Source organism: Hyperoodon ampullatus (assembly GCF_949752795.1).
Source record: "Hyperoodon ampullatus genome assembly, chromosome: 4".
NCBI lineage: Eukaryota > Metazoa > Chordata > Mammalia > Artiodactyla > Ziphiidae > Hyperoodon > Hyperoodon ampullatus.
Genome location: NC_136917.1, coordinates 34,608,172 through 34,628,304, shown reverse-complemented (window position 1 = coordinate 34,628,304; position 20,133 = coordinate 34,608,172). Strand labels below are relative to the sequence as shown.

The window sequence follows — 20,133 nt, the reverse complement described above, 5'->3', positions numbered from 1 at the left end:
CCCCCACCGGACCCTCCCGCGGGGCTGTCACACTCCCCCTCCTGTCACACCCGCCTGCCATCTTGATCACGAGCTACTGTCTGTCCTTCCCCAGGACCCGCGGGGGGCACTGCATGCTCCCAGCCCCTCTGCCTCCCCGTCCCACCCCCTGACCCCAATCCGATCGGGGATCCGGGCTGGGAGAGGACGGCAGGTGGTGCGAGGTCTGCGTTGCCTTCTCTAGCACACACTCGTGCACAGTTGGGGGGCTCTTGCTCCCCCTCTCCTAACCCCTAGCAACTGTCTCCCCACTCACCAGGCCAGGCACAGGGAGGGGCTGGCCTGGGGGGCTTGGGAAGACCCCCTTCCCAGGCGCTGGGCCACCTAGCCGGAGCATTCCTCAGCCTCCGCCCCCCCACTGCAGCCCCTTGGGACTCACAGGGGCCCCGGGTTCTCAGGACCCCTCCCGCCACCACCTCCCAGTGCTTCCACGTTTCCAAAAGCGCCTTCCTGTCTCCCTTGTCTGTCCCTGCGCCTGGGGGCTGGGGTAGGCGAGGCCATGAGGACTGCCTGTTTTACAGCTGAGGAAACTGAGGCTCAGAGAAACTCCCATGACCGACCTAAGGTGGCGGGCGGTGGCAGGCCCAGCGCCCTTCTCTTCCCCCACCTGTGCTCAGCCTCTCTTGCCGCCACCAGCCCCCTGGGGCCTGAGAGGGGCAGGTCCTGAGAGGGGGGCCCTTGGGGGCAGACCGAGGGTCTCTGAGGATAGGAGAGGTTTCCGGGGCTCGCAGAAGCGTGTGGGTGTGCATGTGTGTGTGTGCGCGCGTGCGTGTGTAGAAGTTTTGCTTTTAAACAGATGAAGACGTGAGAGGCAGCAGGACCAGGGGTGGAACCCAGGGGAGCAGGCTGGGGGGTGCTGCTGCCTTTCCCTCCCTTCCCCCACCCCCACCCCCCACGGCAGGGCTCCCAGCCCCCACCCCCTGTACATACTTTTTAAAACATTTTTTTAGCTAATGAAATATTGAAGTATAAGATTCCTTTTATTTTTCAAACCAATGGGACCGTGTCTGATGTCCCCTTCGGTCCTCTGGGCTGTGGAAGGCAGGACGGAGTGGGGAGCCAGGGGCAGGCTGAATGTGCGCGTGTGTGTGTGTGGAGTGGGGGCGCGCGTTGCTGAGGGGGGGCCCCCCCAGGCCCCGCTCTGCCTGGGCTCCCGTGGGTCTGGCCGGCTCACACTCAACCCCAGGGCCTCCCCCCAAGGGCTACATTGCAAGGGTGTCCCTGGTTTGTCCAGTTGGCTGAGTCCAGCTCCTGGCAGGGCCGGGTCCGCTTCATAGTTAAAGATTGTTTGCAGAATCTTCTTTTACCATTCCTCTCTTTCTATCCTTGGCCTAGCTCCACGAGTGGTTTTGTGTGTTTTTTTTTTTTGAGTTCTACATGTAAACTCGGAGGGTTCTTTTTGTTTTTTTAACTCTCCCCCCGCACCCCTCCCCACACACGCTGGGTGTCCGTTTCTTTGCAATTTCACATTTTTGTCTCTAGCCCTGGTTCTCACCGCCTCTGTCTCCCCCACAGTCTGACTCGCCCATTGCTCCCAGCAGCCTCTCTCCAAAGGCAAGGGGATTACAGGAGGTGGCGTGGGGGCCAGCTGGACCACTGGGATCTGACCTGGAGGCCTGCCCCCCCACCCCAGGAGCCCCTGCCAGCCTGCGGGGAGCGGGTCCTTCCTGACATCTGCTTGCTGCCAGGGGCTGGGTTGGGGGGGTGGTCAGACCAGCGGGGCCCTGGCACTCTGCTTTCCTGGCCCAGCCCCAGTACCTTAGCCCTCAGCCCAGCCGGCCCGAGTGCGTGGGGGGAGTCGACAGCCCCAGCTAAAGCACAAGCACCTTAGTCGCACCTCCCCTGCCCCCTCATCCTGGCCTCGACCCCCCACCCCAGCGTAGATCCCAAAGCACAATATCCTGGTCACTTGGCAAGCTGCCGGGCCGACCAAGGCCGAGGGGTGGGCTGGGGCTCCAGCCAGACCCCCAAAGGAAGCAGGAGTCCCCAGGCGCTCCCCTCCTTCCAGGCCTTAGCGGGGGCCAGCTCTCTGGGACTGGGGTCTTCTCCCTCCCCACCCCCTTGTCCTGGGCAGGCCCCTGTCCAGCCCCTCCTCGCCTTGTCCTCTAGTGGGGCTCGCCCCGTCCCTCCTCCGAGCCCCTGCAGCACTGGGTTGGGTGGCAGAGCCCTCTTGCTTCAGGGACTCCAGGAGGTGCCCCTGGCTCCCTGGACTGTGTGTATAGGTCTGGGGAGGGGGCGGGGGAGAGGGGCTGGGCAGGGGCGCAGGGGAGGAAACTCCTCACCAGGAGAGCCAAAGACAGGGTTGTGCCTTACCCCAGGAGCCACCCCTGCGCCCTCCCGCCCTGCCCTCCCCGCTCTTGGGCGGCCTGCTGCTTTTCCTGCTTTCCCTTCCCCTGGCCCTGCCCTGCCCTGAGCTGCATGGACCCCCCACCTCCCCCCGCCCCCCACCCCAGGGCAGCCAGGAAGGAACATGAATGGAGGATCACCGACCAACGCAAAAGACTATGGGGGCCCCCCTCCACCTCCCCCGGCCGCCCATTCACCCACGTCTCTTTCACGCAGGACAGACCACCTGCCCTGTCCGCGTGGAGTGCCAACACCCTCCCTGCCCTGGGCCGAGCCCCTCCTCCCCGGGCCCATAAGTGAGATTGCACATTAACTACTGTAAGAAGAGGAGCCGCACTGGGAAATGTGAACCATGAGAATATCAGTGATACTGATGAGGAGAATAAACTAAACGCCTTTGTAACAGCCCTGCTGCAAGCTGCTCACTGGGGGCGCGGGGCGGTGGGCCCAGGAAGCGACGCTGGCTGCACACTAGGGCCCCCCTCCTTCCGCAGAGCAATATCCCCATTCCCCAGGGCTTCACACTGATAAATGCAGTGGGGGCCTGGCTCGGGGTGTGCTCAGAACGGCCATGCCAAACGTCATGCCTCAGAATGTCGGCCCGAGGGGAGGGCCCTCTTTAGGTGGGAAAACAGTTTCCAGCAGCTTCCAGGTTGCCCCAGTATGTACAAACAATACCCTCCCTAGGCTGCCCCCTCACATGGGCCCTAAATCCTGCATGGGCGTCCCACGGGAGCCCCTCCAAAGCTAGAAGGGCAGCTGCTCCGTGGAATTGTTTGTATTACAGACCCACTCGCTGCCCTTCCATGGTATTTGACACTCCCAGCCCCAGAAACGTGTCCTGAACGTAAGCCCACACCCTTCGCCCCGTCCCGAGCCACTGCGTCCAGAAGGAACACTAAAGTCGGGATGGCAAGCGTAAAATCAGCCGGTGGTTGTTTAAAATACCTGGAAGAGGGACTTCCCTGGCGGTCCAGTGGTTAAGACTCCGCGCTTCCACTGCAGGTGGCACGGGTTGGATCCCTGGTCAGGGAACTAAGGTCCCACATGCCATGCAGGGTGGCCAAAAACCAAACAAACAAAAATACTGGAATAGCTGTAGGGTCCTGAGGATATGAGTGGGAAAATGTTCTCACAACTGAAATAGAAAAGATGCAACGTGCCCTAGGGTCCCCTTGATTCAGAGATGTCTCAAGTAGTGTGCGAAGACTACTGACAGACCTCAGGGATTCCATCAAATCAAAAGATCTTTGCTGGGGAGGTGGACAAGGGGTTTCATCTCCGCCCAGTCCAGGTCCGACCACCCCATGATGATTGGAGGGAGCTCCAGACTTCCTTGGGGTGGATGATTGAGGGTGACTCAATTCACAGGGTGACTTGGGCATGTTTCAGTAAGACCAGCCCCCCCTGGAGTCCTGAAGCCCAGCTTCAGCCAACAGAAAGCAGGGGTTTGGGGGAGCCAACAGCAGCATCAACAAAAATCCTCAGGTGACTCTGGTCCAGAGTCACCTCAAGTAACAGGAAGTCTGTCTGTCTTAACATGGAGGCAAGCCCAGGTAGGTGGAAACACTGTCAGACTCCCAGAAGCACATCTTTTGAACCCCAGGAAGACTTAGAACCAAGTGTAGAATGGATCAAGACAACCTGAACCACAGCATTAGTGGTAGTGGTTTTGCATTTAAAAAATAAGCGGGGGCAGGGGGGGGAGCAGAATTCCCTGGCGGTCCAGTGGTTAGGACTCTACGCTTCCACTGTAGGGGGCCTGGGTTCGATACCTGATCGGGGAATTAAGATCCCAAAAGCCACATGGTGCAACCAAAAAAAAATAATCTGAACCTATTTGGTTCTCTTTGACAAATCAGCCTAATGGAATGACAGACATCCTTGTAACAGCACTTTACAACGTATAAATGAGTGACTGAGAAGGGTGGGCCTGATGCCTGATTACATAATGCTCAAGATGGAAACATCTAAGACAATAAGTTAAGATTCACAGCACTTACAAGTTTACCTGGCTTATAGGAATTATTTCTCCTACTCAGGAAGGCTCTATGGCAAAGCCCTTAAATTTACAAACGCTTTCTTGTTAGAGTGAAGCATCACAGAGGGATCGAAGTGACCAGGTGTATGAGGGAGCCTAGTGGTACTCAGAGGCCCCTCGGAGCCCCTCGGAAGTGACAGCTCAGTTCCACAGCTAAGGGACTCACCTACCTACCTTAGACAAAGAACAAGCAAAAGATGTTCAGGCTGAACTTCAAAAACTTAAGAACAATCAGTGTTTGGAATTTCGATGGTAATAAAATTATCCATCATGAAATCCAAGAAATAAACCAGAATAGTCTTTTCTGCACCAAATATCAACCATTGAAATCCTTAACACACACATGCGCACACATGCACACTTGGCCCCAGCGTGTGCAAGCAGGGGCTTAGAACAGGAGTTCCCATTCAGGGACAGCCACAAGTTCAGATCAACACATCATATGATACAAATGTATATAACAAGCGCTGGGATTTTATTTCCAAGTTGACACATGTAGAAGGCACACGGGCAAAGCGATGGCTTTGGGGCACGGGAGGAAAGATGGAGAGGGGCGTGTCTGAGGTCCCCCTACCTCCACCACCCCCTAAGCGCACTTGAGACAGAACCAGTGGTGGGGGCTCCCACCCAGGGTCATGAGGGTCCTACTGGCTCTGGATGAAGCCTTGGGTCAGTTCCCCAGGCATGATCCCCCTCCTCCCAGGGGGCAAGGCTCTGCTGGCCCCCCCAGCTGGAGGGACCAGCTTCCTGGGGAGGACCAGGATCAGAGAGAGAAGAACAGGATGAGGACCAGGAGAAGCACCCCCAGCAGCACCACAATGGCACACCACTGTCGGCGGTCTGGGGGCAAGAAGGTCAGAGTTCACAGAGGGGAGGCAGCACCACCCACAACCCACTCCCCCCACTGCCGAATTGCCCACACCCACCTCCAGGGGACTCACCACTGGTCATGTGGGATACTTTGGCCATCTTCCTGAGGACCCCATCCATCCGGGACTGGGTGTGGTCCATCTCATGAACAAAGGTGTCCAGCATACTGCCGAAATCAGGATGTTATCAGCCCCTGAAGGGTCTGTGCACACCAGTGCAGCCGGCCAAGGGTTCCTGGCCCACCCCCGGGGTCCTGGCCTCACATGCCCTGCTCAGTTAGCTCCTCCCCGACGCAGCTGGACATGTGTTTCAGAACCTGGATACTCCCAGACACCATTTCCAGCTGTTGGTCCTGCTGGTCCATGATCAGCTGCAGGTTGGAGGGGTGGGAACTGCGGTCGGCAGGGAGCCCTGAGCTGCCTGAAGGCTCCTGCAGCCCGGGGCCTCCAGCTACTCACACACACCTGCTGTGTGGCCTGCTGCTCTTCAATGTAGCGAGAGGTGGTTGAGACCACACTGGCGTCCAGCAAGTCGCTGGATGACTTCAGGGTGGCTGGCTTGCCTGTCAGCATCTGTGGAGGCCAAGACCACAGGCTCAGGGAGGGTCGCCCACTCACGGCAGAGACAGACAAGGTTTGTGGCAAATTTAGATGGTGGTTTGGCAGGAAGGCAGTCTCTGGAGTGGGACGGCCTGGGTTCCTCAGAGCCACCACTTACTAGCAAGGTGACCCCGAGGCCATATCACTTGACTTCCCTGTGCCTCAGTTTCCTCATCTGTAAAATGGGGAGAGCTATAATTCCTGTTTCCTGAGGATGGAATAAGGATTTAATGAATTAATCCAGGGAGAACACTTATTATCCTATAAACACATGTATTTAAGAATTGAACTTTAATACCCAAAGCAGCACACATGGAAGGCATGTGGACCCTGCTATAGGACTCCAAGCTGCTGCAGACCTCAGCCCTCCACCCTCCCAGACCTCATGTGGGTCTAATGGGTGAGGCTACTGTTTACAACATGCAAGAATGAACACACAACATAGAGGGAAAAGGTGTACAGACTGAGGCAACAGAGAGAATGTGCACAAAAGGCATGAGTGGGTACACACATGGGGCAAGCACATCCACAGAGGAAATGGTGTGCATGCACAAGGCAGGTGGGGATCCACTCACAGGTCAAGTTCAGAGAGGTCAAGTGCATACACAGATTAAAAAGGTAAGCATCAAATCCTGAAAACAGTAACACAGAGAGCTAAAAAAAAAAAAAAAAAAGGAGATAGGTCACCCCCCCCACACACACAGGAAACCAGTATAGACCCACAGGAGAAGACAGAAGAGATTATACACACAGAAGGAGCTCAGGTGTACACATCCAGAAAGAGCAGGCGGGTAGACAGCATGGAGACAACTGTGCACAGAGAAGATGAGCACTGACACAGAGGATGGCTTGCACTCAAAGGGGAGGGTCACCCCGAGAGACAGGGGGTGAGGATACTGGGTCGGGATGCCTTTACCTCTCTATTATTCCTCTCCATGAAGGCTATGGCTGCGGGGCTGACCATATGGTCCTTCATTTCCTAGGGGTAAGGACATCATCAGAGTAATGATACCCCAACCTCCCCACCCTCACCCCACTGGAAACTCTCTTCACCTGGACTGCTTCCCGCATCCTCTCCACAAACACCTTTCTCTCCTGCAGGTCTCCGGCTGGGAGCTTGAACTTGCCTGGGTTGGCTTCCACTATGCGTAAGCCGCGAGTCAAGAATTAAGGCCAGAGCCCGACAGAACGCCCTCCTCTGCCTCAAAGCCCTCAACACCTCCTAGGTGTCCAGCCTCCCCGAGGGCTGGCTCCCACGGCCCCCCGCCACTTCAATGGGCTCTCCCATGCCGCCCTCCAACCCCCCAGGATATCGATGGTCTCCTCCAGGTCCTCGAGGTCCCACTCGATGCTGCGCAGGCCATTCCGCAGCTCATTGGTCGTCCAGTCCAGCTCCTCGCGTCCGACCGCCGCGCCCTCATGCAGAAGCTCGCACCACCGCTGGTAAAGCCCGCGGGCCGTGTTCACCGCCTTCTGCACCTCGCTGCGGGCAGGGGCACAGCGGGCGCGGCTGGGGGCAGGAGGTCCTCCCTCCCACCACTGCGCCCCTAAAAGAGCTGGGGACTCAGGAGACCCTCATATCCCACTGCGTACCCCTCCCACACGGCCACGGGGCGATCCCGACGGCGGTGCCCAGAATGCCTGACATGCTCCGGCTGGCACGCGGACACTGGCTGGCAGGGGGACAGCACACCCTCTGTCCTCCCCCATCTCTGTCACTCACCCTCGGACTACAAAAAACGGATCTTCGAGAGACATGTCACGCCCCTCACCCGCCCGAGGCCGAGCCCCCTCCCCTCTCGGCCTGGGAAGCTGGTTCCCTCCAAAAGATGCAAAACAAGCCGTCACCCCCGCCCCCGTCACGTGACCACTGCCATCATTGAGAGCTGGGCCGCCAGGGGAGAAAGAGAGGCCTTGGCAGCCCGAAGTTCGGAAACATCCGCTCTCTCTTTCGCCATCTTGGTTGTGGGCAGAGACGGCTTCCTGTCTGCAAGTACCGCCCCTTCGCGTCCTGGTTCCCGGAGGTGTCCTAGTTCCGTCTGGCTGGGTTCGACTCAGAGCTCCAAATCCTCGGTTCGAGACCCAACCTCTCGGATTGTTGCTGCGCAACCTGTTTCCCTTCCGGGCAATGTAAATAATAATAGTCTCCTTTAAATCAGGAGAGATTATGGCTGGGGAAGGGGCTCATTCAATTTGTAGATCATCTTCATGGGCTCCCTGAGCCTGCACCCAGATCCTGTCCTAGGAGATGGGAGATGAGAAATGGTCCCAGCCCAGGGTCGGGAGTGGCAGGTTTGGTAAGGAGTATTGGGGGAGGTGGTATCCCCACCTTTCCGCGGGGGCAGGGTGAAGTGCGGGCGTTCTGTGGGGAGTTCTGCTGGACTCTCCCCTCCTCTTTTTTCCTGCGGAGGAGGGACGCCTCGAGATCGCCCGAGGCGATCGCGGGTTGGCCGCGAGTGGGGGCCCGGAGATGCTTCTGGGGGGTGAGGTCTTTCTGGGTGCGATCCTCGGGGTCGCGGGAGTGGGTGTGGTGGTGGCTCTGAGGATGGTCTGCACGGAAACCCTCTGCTTATGAGGAGGGGTCAGGAATGTCTGGAGAGGGACTCATAGGGTCGCCACCTGTGTGACAGAGCCCTTCTGTGTGGGGTCTCCGGGAAAGCACTTTTTTTATGGGGGCGGTAGGCAGCTGTCGGCTGAGTGGGGTCCTGATCTCTGGAGCGGGATGTCTGAAGAAGTCCTCGGAGGGTCGCCCCCGTTGTGTGTCAGAGATAGCGTCTGGGCTGCGGATGTCATTGTGGAGTTTCGGGGGGGGGATGGGGGCGCCCTCAGCAGGTTGCCGTAATTTGTGGCAGGATCGCTGAACGGGGACAGTTTGGGGAGAAGTCTTTTAGAAGAGAGAATAATTGTTGTTTCCATGTGCCGGGGTTGGGAGTGGGGGACATGAGCATGCTCCAAATGTGCACGAGAAGAGCAATTTTTTGGCGGAGGGGCAGGAATACATGAGAGGGGGCCTGGCAGGGTCTCCATGGGGGTGGGGACAGGAATGTAGTGGTCCTCAGGGAGTAGCTGCTTGTGTTGGCAAGGTCTTTGTGTAGGTCTCTGGGAGATGGCGTTAGTGTGAGCCCTGAGGTGGCCCCTACCCCCCGGCAGGGGGCTTTCCGGAGGGGCGTCACACCTTCCTGGCCTCCGGAGGGAAGGAAGCGAAACTTTCTTCTCCCTCTCCGCGGGCCCCCAAGGACGCCGTTCCGGAAAGCGGGGGCTCCAACCAGCTCTAGCGGCTGGGAGAGAGAGAGCGGAGGGGGCCTGCCCGGAGGGTAAGGCACCACCCCCGCTCGCCCGCTGGCCCGGAAAAAGCCGGCTAAAGTCTTGTATAGAGATCCTGGCCCCAGTCCTTATATGGGCGGCCGGAAGCGGCTAGCGCGCATGCCCTACGTCATTACTTCCAAATTTAGTTGTGGAAGTCTGGCAGATCTAGTGGCGGGAAGGTTCGCGCACCAGTGCGGGGGTGTGTGTGTGGGGGGGGTGGAAAGCCTCCCCTTAAAGGGCCCGCACCACGAGTGAATGGAGCTGTTCGAACAATTCTGCTTTTTCTGAGGAACTGGGATTAGATTTTCTTGGAACTGTAGTGCGTAGCGGAAGGTGGGGCCGATGTTTTCTATCTATCTGCTTTATCTCTGCGTTGCTCAGTTTCTAGGTCCTATCCCAACTCCGCCTCCCGGGAAGCAGAGGCGGAGAACGGCTGCGTCGTTTGGGGGACCGCAGCCACATGTTCACTCGTGCTGTGTTGCGGCCGGGTCCTCCGCCTTACGAGCTCCACGCCCACGGTGGATTTCGTGCCGACGGAAACTGGGGTGGCGGGGGGGGATGCTCAAAGCGGAGCGCAGAGATGGCAGCCTGGGCTGCGCTTGTGTCTGCAGACGTCCGCCGCCCGTGTAGTGGGCAACCAGCGTGTCCCGGTTTCTTAACTGCTTCCAAACGAGGGGAGTGACGGGGGCTGGCGGACGCTGGAGAGACAGGAGAGCTTCAGGTTCCAGTGGTCCCCTTTCACCGCCGTGGCTCATTTATTCGTTTAGCAAATATTGGACGAGTCATTCTGCCTTGGTTTCTTCACCTGAAGAAATAAGATATAACTACCCTCCGCGGAGTGGAGGTGAGAGATCAATGAGATGTTTATGAAAGGAAAGCCTTTAGCGCCTGGCACGTAGTAAGAGCTTAGTAAGTGTAAGCATCGTTATTGATTAAAAAAAACAAAAACAAGACATTAATTAGGCGCCTGGTAGATGCTAGGCACAGTTCCCACGGGGGATGTACCGGTTAGAACCCAAGTCTTCCCGGGTGCGAAGGGAAACGTGCCACCTACGACCCGCAGGGGTCTCCAGACGCAACCCGTGGGTGGACCCTGACCCCACCCACGGCGCCTCTCCCCTGGGCCCGCGCGCGGGTGCAGTGGGGGGCCCTGAGGAAGCAGACCACCCGAGAGCTCAGCTTGGACTGGGGAACCCTCCTCCTCACACCCGAAAAGAGTTCGGGTCCCTTTTCTTTGCTCGGTAAATTCCACCCTGTCGCTTTAAGGAGTCTCTCGCCTCGGAGCTGTGGAAAGCCCGGATGCGACTTTCTGATTGGGCGGGGCGTCTCAGTGACTTCACTTGAGGTACAAAAGGGCCCGGGTGGCGGGCGCCGGGGCAGAGCGTCCTGGCAGCGTCTCAGCGTGGGTTGGCCCGTAGAGAGAGGCGTGAACGAGCGCCTTGTCCAGCGTGCACCTGCCACCTGCCCTGCCCAGCCGGGTGTCCCCGCCGCCTTCGCCCCTCCGTCAGGCAGCTATGGAAGTGCAGAAGGAGGCGCAACGCATCATGACCCTGTCGGTGTGGAAGATGTACCATTCGCGCATGCAGCGCGGTGGCCTGCGGCTGCACCGGAGTCTGCAGCTGTCGCTGGTCATGCGCAGCGCCCGGGAGCTCTACCTCTCGGCCAAGGTGGAAGCCCAGGAGCCCGAGGTGCCCTTGCCACCCGCCCGCTCCCCTGACCCTTGCCTGCACCCGTCGCGGGAAGCGGAAGCCGCAGCAGAGGTAGCGTCCTGCGACGGTGAGCAGCCCTCTCCGGAACCCATGGACACGCAGGAGGCACCGAGAGCGGAGGAGACCCCTGCCCGCTGTGACCAGCGCCCCGCCAAAGTCAGCCGCAAGCGGCGGAGCTGCAGCCTGAGCGACGTTGGGGACGGCGCACTGGTCCCGAGTAAGAAGGCCCGCCTAGAAGAAGAGGAGGAGGAGGAAAGGGCCTCTTCGGACGTCCTTGATCGTCTGCAGCCCCCTCCGGCGCAAGCGGAGGGCGCCTTCCCCAACCTGGCGCGTGTCCTGCAGAGGCGCTTCTCCGGCCTCCTGAACTGCAGCCCCGCCGCGCCCCCGACGGCGCCGCCGGCGTGCGAGGCGAAGCCGGCTTGCCGCCGGGCGGACAATATGCTGAACGTGCTGGTGCGGGCCGTGGTGGCCTTCTGAGGGTCCGTGAGCGGCGCTACCAGAGCCCAGAGCGCGGGCCGAACCGTCGGCCAGAGAGCGCAGACCCAAGGCGAGGCCCACTCCCGGGGGAGCGCCCGCGGAAACCTTGGAGAGGGGCAGCCGCCCGGGCTGCTGAGATGCCCTGAGAAGGGCTCTACCCACGAGGTGCCGTCGCCACCTGTGTGCAGCGGCGACACCGAGAAGCCCGAGCCGGGGGCGCGGGCGCCTTCCCCCAGACCTGCTGCGCCCACAGGTGCTATCTTAACGGACTGGGATATGGACCTTACCCTCTCCTCTGGGACTTGGAGAAGGGAGCTTTGGTTCTTTAAACTCCTCAGGGTCGTACTTTATTTTTTTTACTGGGGGCTGTGCTGCCCTTTCAAGGTTTTTCAATAGTTGGTGTTTGCGTTTCCAACCTCAGAGAATTCCAGGCACTCCCCTTCCCCCTCCAGTGACATACTTGTGCAAGCGGTCATCGTTGCGTCATGGGCAGACGTGGGGAGCTTCCTGTTGCCTTGCGTGGGTGTGAGGCCTGGGAGGAGGATCTGGGGTGTGGACGCCCAGGGGAATGGGAGGAGGGCGGCCTGAGTCACTTCGCCTCCGCGTGCTGTGGGTTATTGCCCCGAGCCCCTACGCCTTCGGGGGCAGAGGGCAGATCTAATTTCAGGTTAAAATTTTTCTCATCTGGTGTGTTAGAGGTGGGAATATGTTGATAGTCTCAAGCTTGATCCTCCCTCAGACCAACAGACACAATCAACCCAGACTTTCCTGGTCTGAATCACAGAAATGGGGGAGGGGGTTGTTCAGAGCGCTGTAAAGCTGAGCTGGGATCAGTTTTTTGGTGAGACTGGGCCAGTTTTGGGGGAGGGGTGTTCTGTTTACCTTTACTGTGGTGGATTCTGTTAACTCCATCTGTCTGGCCTTTTTGCTAGAAACGCCAGATAGGAAAATAAAGACCATTTGAAGAAAAAGTCTGTGGAGCCCGTCTGGTTTTCTTCCCTGGTGGGGGAGGGGCAGGGTTAAGGGGTCAGGAGCTGGCTGTCGGCTTGCTGGGGCCCCAGAAACCGGTCTGACCGGCTACCACGTGGGTAGAGTGGGCGGGAAGGGGCCGGGCCCCTTTTCTTTGCCAGAGCACTGGGTGCTGATTGCCTGGTGCTCTGACCTTTCCTTAACCCTCTCACGTTTGGGGGTTCCTTGGACATTCTCCTATATTTCTGGCTGGGTCAGTGCTTTCCGAGTTCAGACGTTTGGGGGATACTTTGGGTACTGTGCCCGCAACAGAGTCGGGGGACCACACTTCCTTTGGAGACTTGATTCGTCTCCCAACAGTCCTCCCCCCACCCCCGCTTGATTAACTGTATCAGCAGGGATCCCACAACTGGGGTGGAACTGAGCAGGTGAGCTTTGGAGCACCCTTTATGCCCAGTTCCAGTCTCTGACAGTATAGCTGTGTGGTTCAGGCAAGGAGGTGTGCTCCCTGCCTCAGTTTCCTCATCTGCAAAGTGGGCCTCAACAGCTTCCCTGTGAGGCTGTAGGTTTAGAAATTCCCGTGGGAGCGCTTGTTTGCTTTGGCCCCACCCCATCCCCAGGTTAGCCCCCCAGAGAGGAGGAAACCCTCACAATTTACCCAGTGCTGGTTTAGGAGAGCGGCTGTAGATGTTGCACTGGGGCTGGGGGGTGGGGGTGGGGGCTGTTGAGAGGACAAAGGAGCCGCAGGTGCGGGCGGTGAGGGCGGCGGGAGGCGCCGGGAATGCTCCCGCCCCGCCTCCAGACGGCAGGCTCCGCCACGGCGGGCCTTCCGAGACCCGGGGGACCTGACCCCGAGGGTTGAGGGAGGAGGGCGCGGGGGATGGGCGGCCCCGCCCCCGAATGCCCGCTCCTGGCTCCCCTCCTGCCTCGTTCACCCATCGCACTCCCTCCTCCCTGCCTCCCTCAGGGCCCCTCAGGGGAATCTCGCCTCTACCGCAGCCCGTTTCCTTCCCGGGAAACGTGAAAGACTTTAGTGCCGCCCACTCGGGAGACCGACCCACAGCTCCGCAGTGGGATGCTGGGGGACTGGAGCCTCACACCCCTCGCGGTAGCTCAGTGCGTCCGCGTGGGAGCAACTCCCTCGAGAACCTGGCCCGGCCCCGGGAAGTCCCCGGAGGGTGGGGAGGGGGCATCACGGCGCATCCTGTCGCAGGAACCGCCGGGCGCTTCCTTCCGCGGGAAGCTGCTTGGCCGACCCCCGCCCCCGCCCGGGCCGTCTGGGGGTTTCCGGTACCCGGTCACTGGGGGCTGAGGGCTGGAGGTGATGCTGTGGGAGAAAAGCCAAGTGCCCCTCACATATATCCGCTTAACGTATACCCTTCCCCAAGACCCCATTTCACCCATCAGAAGAGACAAAATTGAAAATTTGTCACAACAGTCGACATTGATGGGCCATGGAGTTTCCACGCCATTACATGGCATTGGGTTATTGGGACAAACCCTCTGGGGAGTAATCGATTGGACAATAGCTGTGAAAACTAAAACTGTCACAGATCTCATGGCCCGTGGATCCCCACGGAACCTCAGGCCTGGAAAAAGAGGTTCCAGAAGGGTATTCACTACAGCATTGTCCAAAATTGGCACAAATTGGGGACTTCCCTGGTGGCGCAGTGGTTAAGAATCCTGCCAATGCAGGGGACACGAGTTTGAGCCCTGGTCCGGAAAGATGCCACATGCCGCGGAGCCACTAAGCCCATGCGCTGCAACTACTGAGCCTGCGCTCTAGAGCCTGTGAGCCACAACTACTGAGCCCGCGAGCCACAACTACTGAAGCCTGCGTGCCTAGAGCCCGTGCTCTGCAACAAGAGAAGGCACCGCAATGAGAAGCCTGCTCGCCGCAACTACAGAAAGCCCACTCGCAGCAACGAAGAACCAACACAGCCAAAAATAAAAAAAATAAATAAATTTATTAAAAAGCACATACAGCAGATATTCACTACTATATATAAAATAAATAACAAGGACCTGCTGTATGGCACAGGAAACTTTATACATATCTTGTAATAACCTATAATGGAAAAGAATCTAAAAAAGAATATATATCTAGGGACTTCCCTGGCGGTCCAGTGGTTAAGACTTTGCCTTCCAATTCAGGGGATGTGGGTTCGATCCCTGGATGGGGAGCTAAGATCCCACATGCCTCAGGGCCAAAAAACCAAAACATAAAACAGAAGAAATATTGTAACAAATTCAATAAAGACTTAAAAAAAAAAAAACGGTCCACATGAAGAAATCTTTAAAAATCTATCTATCTATGTCTATATATATCTATATCTCTGAATCACTTTGCTGTACACCTGAAACTAACACAACATGGTAAATCAACTATACTTCAATTAAAAAAAAGTTGTTTGTTTTGAAAAAAATAATAAAAGCACATACAGCAATACAAGTACATGTATATGTATGGGAAAGTGTGTACAGACACTGTGCTAAGCCCAGAGAGCTGGAAGAATAGTTCCTCATCCAGTAGCTCAATGTGAAGGAGAGCTCCCCTCCCAGCTTGAGTTTGGTCTAATGCTAATGATTTGACAGGGTTGACTCTTCCTGCCTTCAGGCCCCCACACTCACACTCCCACCTCACCCATGGTTCCTGCCTCAGGCCCTGGGTCCACCTCTGTCTATACTCACCCTTAGGTAGGCTTATTCAGTCTTAAGGCCCTAACTGCTACCTCTATGCTGACTCCCAAATTTTGCTCTCCATCCTGGACCTCCCCCTAACCTCCAGACTTGTCTGGCCAAGTCCTCTCTCTCTGTCTCCCCTTGAGGCTCTAAGGTATTCCAAACCTAGCAGGACCTAAAGAGGATTCTTGATGCTTCCTGCCAGCCTTTCAGCTGAGGAGAAATCTTTCTTGACTTCCCTTTTCTCCTTCCTTCGTACCCTGTCCAGTCGCAGGTGCTGTCAACTTGACTACCCATCCCACTCTAAGCTTTTCCCCACCCTCATGGCTCCCACCTTGCTGTGAGCTGCCTTCACCTCTCACCTGGGTGAGGGCAGTGGCTTCCTCCCTGCCCTTGATGCCCACAATCTGTTTTATGCAGCAGCTGCACTGATCTTATAAAAATGCAAACGGGATCATTTCACTATCCCAGCTTTCCTTTGCTTCATCTACACTGGCCTCCTTTTTGCTTGGAGAACAGGACAGGTGTGTTCCAACCCCAGGACCTTTGCACTTGCTGTTCCTTCTGCCTGCAATGCTCTTCTCCCAGACATCCACAAGTCCATCCTCACTTTCTGCTGAAATGTCACCTCCTTGGGGAGGCCTTCTTTGGCTACCTGATCTAAAATAGCACCCCAATCTGCTACCTACTCCTTTACCCTGTTCAGCCTTCTTTAGAGCACTGCTCACCTCCTGAAAGGATATATTTAAGTTCTATTTAGCATCCATGGCCCCATATAAATGTCAATTCCATGAATGCCCAGCCCAGGCCTGAGTGAGTGAATGAGGTTGGCTGGGGTAAGCAGGTGCTAAATGCTTAATATTTATTATCTCATTAATCAGTGGCTTCCCATGGCTCTTAGAATTGAATTTCCCAAACTTCAGACAGTTGAGGGTCAGGATTTTTGTCATATCTGCTTAACAACAGTACTATTATTTAAGTAACATATTTTTAAGACTTAACCCACTTGTCAGTCACTCACCATACATAGAAGGTAACAGTGTATAAAAGTTACAATGAAAATGAAACACTGTCATAAGACCCTGCTGAAACAGTAGCCAATGTTAGGTTCCAGACAGCTTTCTTTGTTACAAAGGAAGATTAGAAAGGTTAAAAACACATTATTGCCAAAGACGATCCTTAGACTAGCTGAAAAGGGAGAGACTCTGAGGGATTCATTACATTATTTAAATAACATTGAATCACTTTGCCCACTGTCCCAGAACTAGGAAAATTCTGCTTCTGGAAGAGGGACAAAACCCCTACTACTGTCTGAAAGACTGTGCTTGATCTGTGCCCAGCTCATCTCTGGCTAATCTTGCATCATTCTCTGGCCACACTGATCTGCTTTCCGTTCCTTATATTTCCACAATCTTTCCAGCCACAGGGCCTTTGTATATGCTATTATCTGCTAAGAGTCTTTTCTCTTCCTTATTTACCTAGTTAAGTCAGCTTAGCTCAAGGGCAAATCATCAGGGAACTTACCTTTCTGCCCTCCGTTTTAGTCTAAGACCCCTATATTTATTGCTATTCTGATCAGAAGCTACTTTGTAGTAGTAGTAGTAGTGGTAGTAGTAGTGGTGGTAGTAGTAGTAGTAGTATTTATCACAACTGCAATGTTACATTTCTTTCTGGGTCTGTCTCCTCTTCTAGCTTGTAGCCTCCATCAGGGCAGAGATGAATCTAGTAGCTGCTTACTAAGTGTTTTTTGTGAGTGAGTGATGCATTTGCTACTTTCCTTTGAGGTCGGTCCTTTTAATGTCCACTTTTTACAGACTGGGAAACCGAGGTCCAGAGAGGATAGTCCTGCAGGAGAGCAAGTACGGGACAGGTCTAGTGGTGCCCCACCCCCCATCCAGATATTCGCTCACCACGCCCACCCCCACCCCCACCCCCGCCTCCTCCACTGTGTGGGACCCAAGGAACAAATGCCTCAGTTCGGACTCCGCCGAGCTGGGAAAGGGCCGGTCCACAGGTCGAGACCAGCCCAGAAGCGGCTCCCAGACAGGCTTACCCGGTTCCAGGAACCTGGGCGGCGTCCACCCGCCCGAGGCGGTAAAACGCAGGCCTCGGCCAGATTGCTAGTGGCGTGGGGCAGGGACTTGATCTAGGCTGGGAAATTTAAGTCCGAGGCTGGGCCCTCTGGGTGGGTAACGTAGCCAGCGCGCGGGGCGGGGTTATCTGGGTGTCAATCACAGACGGGGGCGGGATATGCAAATTTACCCGCTTTGCACTCCTTTCTGGGCCCCGCCCCCACGCGCTGCACCGAGCTGAGGACTTCCTAGAGCTCCAGCTGTTGGTCTGTGACCCCGGCTCCGCCCCCTCGCCCCGAAACTGGTCCCTTCCGGATTCCGCCCAGACCTTCGGCGCTTGCCTCCCCTCCCGCCCCAGCGCGCCCTGCGGTTGTAGGGGCGGGGTTTAGGCGCCGAGCAGGAAGGCAGAGGTCGAGCTGTGGGCTCCTGGGGCTGGGCGTCGGCTCGGAATCAGGTAAATGGCATAGAAAAACTGAAGGGAAATGGGGGTTGCCAGAGTTTGAGGCTCACGCTACCCGCCCTTGGCGTGGGGGCTACTGAAACCCTCCCCCATGTATGTTTAGGGGAGCCCAGAACCACACACCGGTGTCTAGGGGAACCCAGAACCTCCACAGCAGTGTGTAGCGGAGCTCAGATCCACACACCTGTGTTCAGGGGACCCCAGACCTTCCCCACCTGTGTCCGGGACTGCTCTCACTAGGGTATTTCATATCTGTTTTCTGAGGCTCAGCCTAGAGGTGTTCTGCCCACCTGTGTCCGGGGAGCTAAAGTCTCCCCAAATTTGTGTCCAGGAGAGCTGAGCCTAGGGCCTAAGGCCCTCCACCTGCATGTCCAGGCCCGAACCCTCTCCAAGGCCAGCTCCCTGCCTGCCCCTTTCTTGCAGCCCCTCTCAGCAGAAATTCCCTTGGGTCCCTACCCCGCCGCCCCTCACTGCCCTTTTAGTTCTCGCTGCCTTCCAGCCTCCTGGCCCAATCGGCTTCAGATCAGCGCCCCCTCCCCAGCACATTGTTGACTCTCACTTAAGAATTTATCTCAGCGTTCAGTCTCGCCACCCTCCCTCCTGTACCTAGGTAGCTACGCGGGGGCCCCCTGGGGTCCTGCCTTCTCCGCCCACTCCTACTGGCACCAATTAATTTCCCCCTCAACCCGTCCACCCACATCTGGTTGCCAGCTGCTCACCCTCACCCTGCTTGCCCCCCAGGGTCTCCCAGGGAATTGCTCGCAGCTCTCTGCCTCCTTTTGCCCCCCAAATCCAGGCCGTCCCGCCAAAGCACAGCACCCACTCTCCACCCCCCCGCAATCCGAGTCTGCTAATCAGAAAAAGCCGGCGGTTAGTGCCTGCAAGAGAGATCTGAAATCAGACGGAGGAGGGGTGCGGTGTGAAACTTTCTAACCCAGAGATGCTGGGGGTGGGAGGGGTGGGGGGCAAATGGGTGGAGGGAGGCAGGAGCTTACGTTGTACTTAAAGAATTGAGATCAAAGCCTTCCGGCTTCCAGATGGGGACTGTGGGGGAGGGCTGCAACCCCCCCAGGGGCGGGTGAGGCTGAGCCCCCCTTCCTCGGAAACCCCCCGAGACTCTGCGGTGACAGCTGTGCCCCAGCCCGCGCCCAGCGGGTTTCCTTTTCCTGTGCTGGCTCTCCTGACTGGCTGGCCTGCAGTATGGAGACACCGGCCCGGCCCTTTTGAAGGAGCTCCCTGGAGGGTCTTCCTGGACGAGGGGGAGGGGGCCAGCTGGAGAACAATGGGCTTCTGTGGCTGCAGGACGCCAGGCACTTCCTGTTAACTTCCCTCGGGGCCCAGCTGCAGGGGGGAGCAAGGCGAGGGGATTGACGACACCAGCAAATGCACAGCTTTTTCTCTTGTTCCACGACTTGTTTGTGAAAGTACCTGGAAATGGTGAGATGAATGCAGACCTTGCCCTCCTCAATGGAGTCACAGGGCCTGTTTCTTTTCCCCTCTGTTGCTGAGGGTTGTACCATCAGGGGACGGGGCATGGCTAGAAATCCCGGGATCTCTGGGGCTGGGCTGGGCCGGGCAGGGGACCCAGCAGGTGTCCCAGGTGAGTCCAAAGTACAGCTATGTTTGCCAGCCATGGTTGTTCTAACTGCCCTGCCGGGTGAGCTGGAGGTTGCGCCCCCCTGAGCCATTCCCTTGGTAGTCTGGGCCTCAGGCCTCAGTTTCCCTCAGTTTGGGAAGTTCTCCCAAGGGATTGACCAGAGCACAGGGTGGTCCTAAGGGGCCAAGGTGAGCTGAACCGGGAGTCTTGGAAACGCTCTGCTCTTGGAGCCCTGGGAAGACATGTTGGGGAATTAGCCGCTGTGTTAGTTGAGACTTCATGCAAAGTCCTCTGTGTTTACAGAGCTAACCTGAGAAGCACCCTCAGAAGATTCTGTGAGACTCTGAAGGGCCGCTGAAGACTCAACATTCAACCCCAGGGGCTACTGGTTAGAGACCAGATAACATGCCCTGTTCTAAGAAGAGACAGTGTGTATTTATACTTACTGCCAGCCAGGTGCTTTGCTGGGCTCATTCTGCATATTCACTTAGTTAACCCCCTGCTCCAAGCCTGGGTCAGAATTAAAGTAGGCACTTTCACTAGCCCCATTTTACGGATGAGGGAGTTGAGGCACAGAGAAAACATGTGTCTACTAAAACAAAGTCCGTTGTTTTTCTTTCTCTCCTGGATTTGGGGGCAGAGGATGGGGTGGGGGGGTAGCGATCTTTCTCCAGACCGGTGGACTTTTGCTTACGTATACCCAGCAACTTATCATAGATAAGGAAAGAGAGCTCAGGGTGGAGAGATCCATGGTCCAGGTCCTCTGGCCACCACCGGGCGGCCTTTTCTCTTCTGGCATCCTGGGCTAGCCACCCACTGGCTTCGCCCACCAACTTCCTCCTTCAGCTTTTTGAGACCCACTTGCTGGGTGATTCTGTACTGTCTTCTCCTGCTTCCTCTGGTGAAAACATCCCCAGAGGCCAGTTTGTGCATGCTCAGCCCAGGGGCTTGATGAGGACAAAGTTG

The 20,133-nt window shown here is 56.9% G+C and overlaps 2 protein-coding genes across 5 annotated transcripts; one reads left to right on the top strand and one right to left on the bottom strand.

The window, feature by feature from the left end:
- Positions 1 to 4,954: 4,954 nt before the first annotated feature.
- Positions 4,955 to 7,653, bottom strand: STX10 (syntaxin 10; the record flags this gene model as incomplete). Of its 4 annotated transcripts, XM_079703619.1 has the most annotated exons (8): positions 4,955 to 5,266; positions 5,368 to 5,462; positions 5,560 to 5,666; positions 5,761 to 5,868; positions 6,812 to 6,874; positions 6,949 to 7,037; positions 7,197 to 7,378; positions 7,619 to 7,653. In XM_079703619.1, the coding sequence occupies 8 exons, from the start codon at positions 7,651 to 7,653 to the stop codon at positions 5,190 to 5,192; spliced, it is 756 nt and encodes a 251-aa protein (XP_079559745.1). In that variant the 3' UTR covers positions 4,955 to 5,189. The 4 variants fall into 4 exon arrangements, with proteins under 4 accessions (XP_079559745.1, XP_079559747.1, XP_079559744.1 ...); XM_079703618.1 differs by having other exon boundaries at positions 5,172 to 5,462; XM_079703620.1 differs by having other exon boundaries at positions 5,258 to 5,462; positions 5,564 to 5,666.
- A 2,985-nt stretch (positions 7,654 to 10,638) lies between these two features.
- Positions 10,639 to 12,352, top strand: IER2 (immediate early response 2). Its single transcript, XM_079703852.1, has one exon. It carries the CDS (start codon positions 10,716 to 10,718, stop codon positions 11,385 to 11,387), a length of 672 nt encoding a protein of 223 aa, XP_079559978.1. The 5' UTR covers positions 10,639 to 10,715; the 3' UTR covers positions 11,388 to 12,352.
- The last annotated feature ends 7,781 nt before the right edge of the window (positions 12,353 to 20,133 follow it).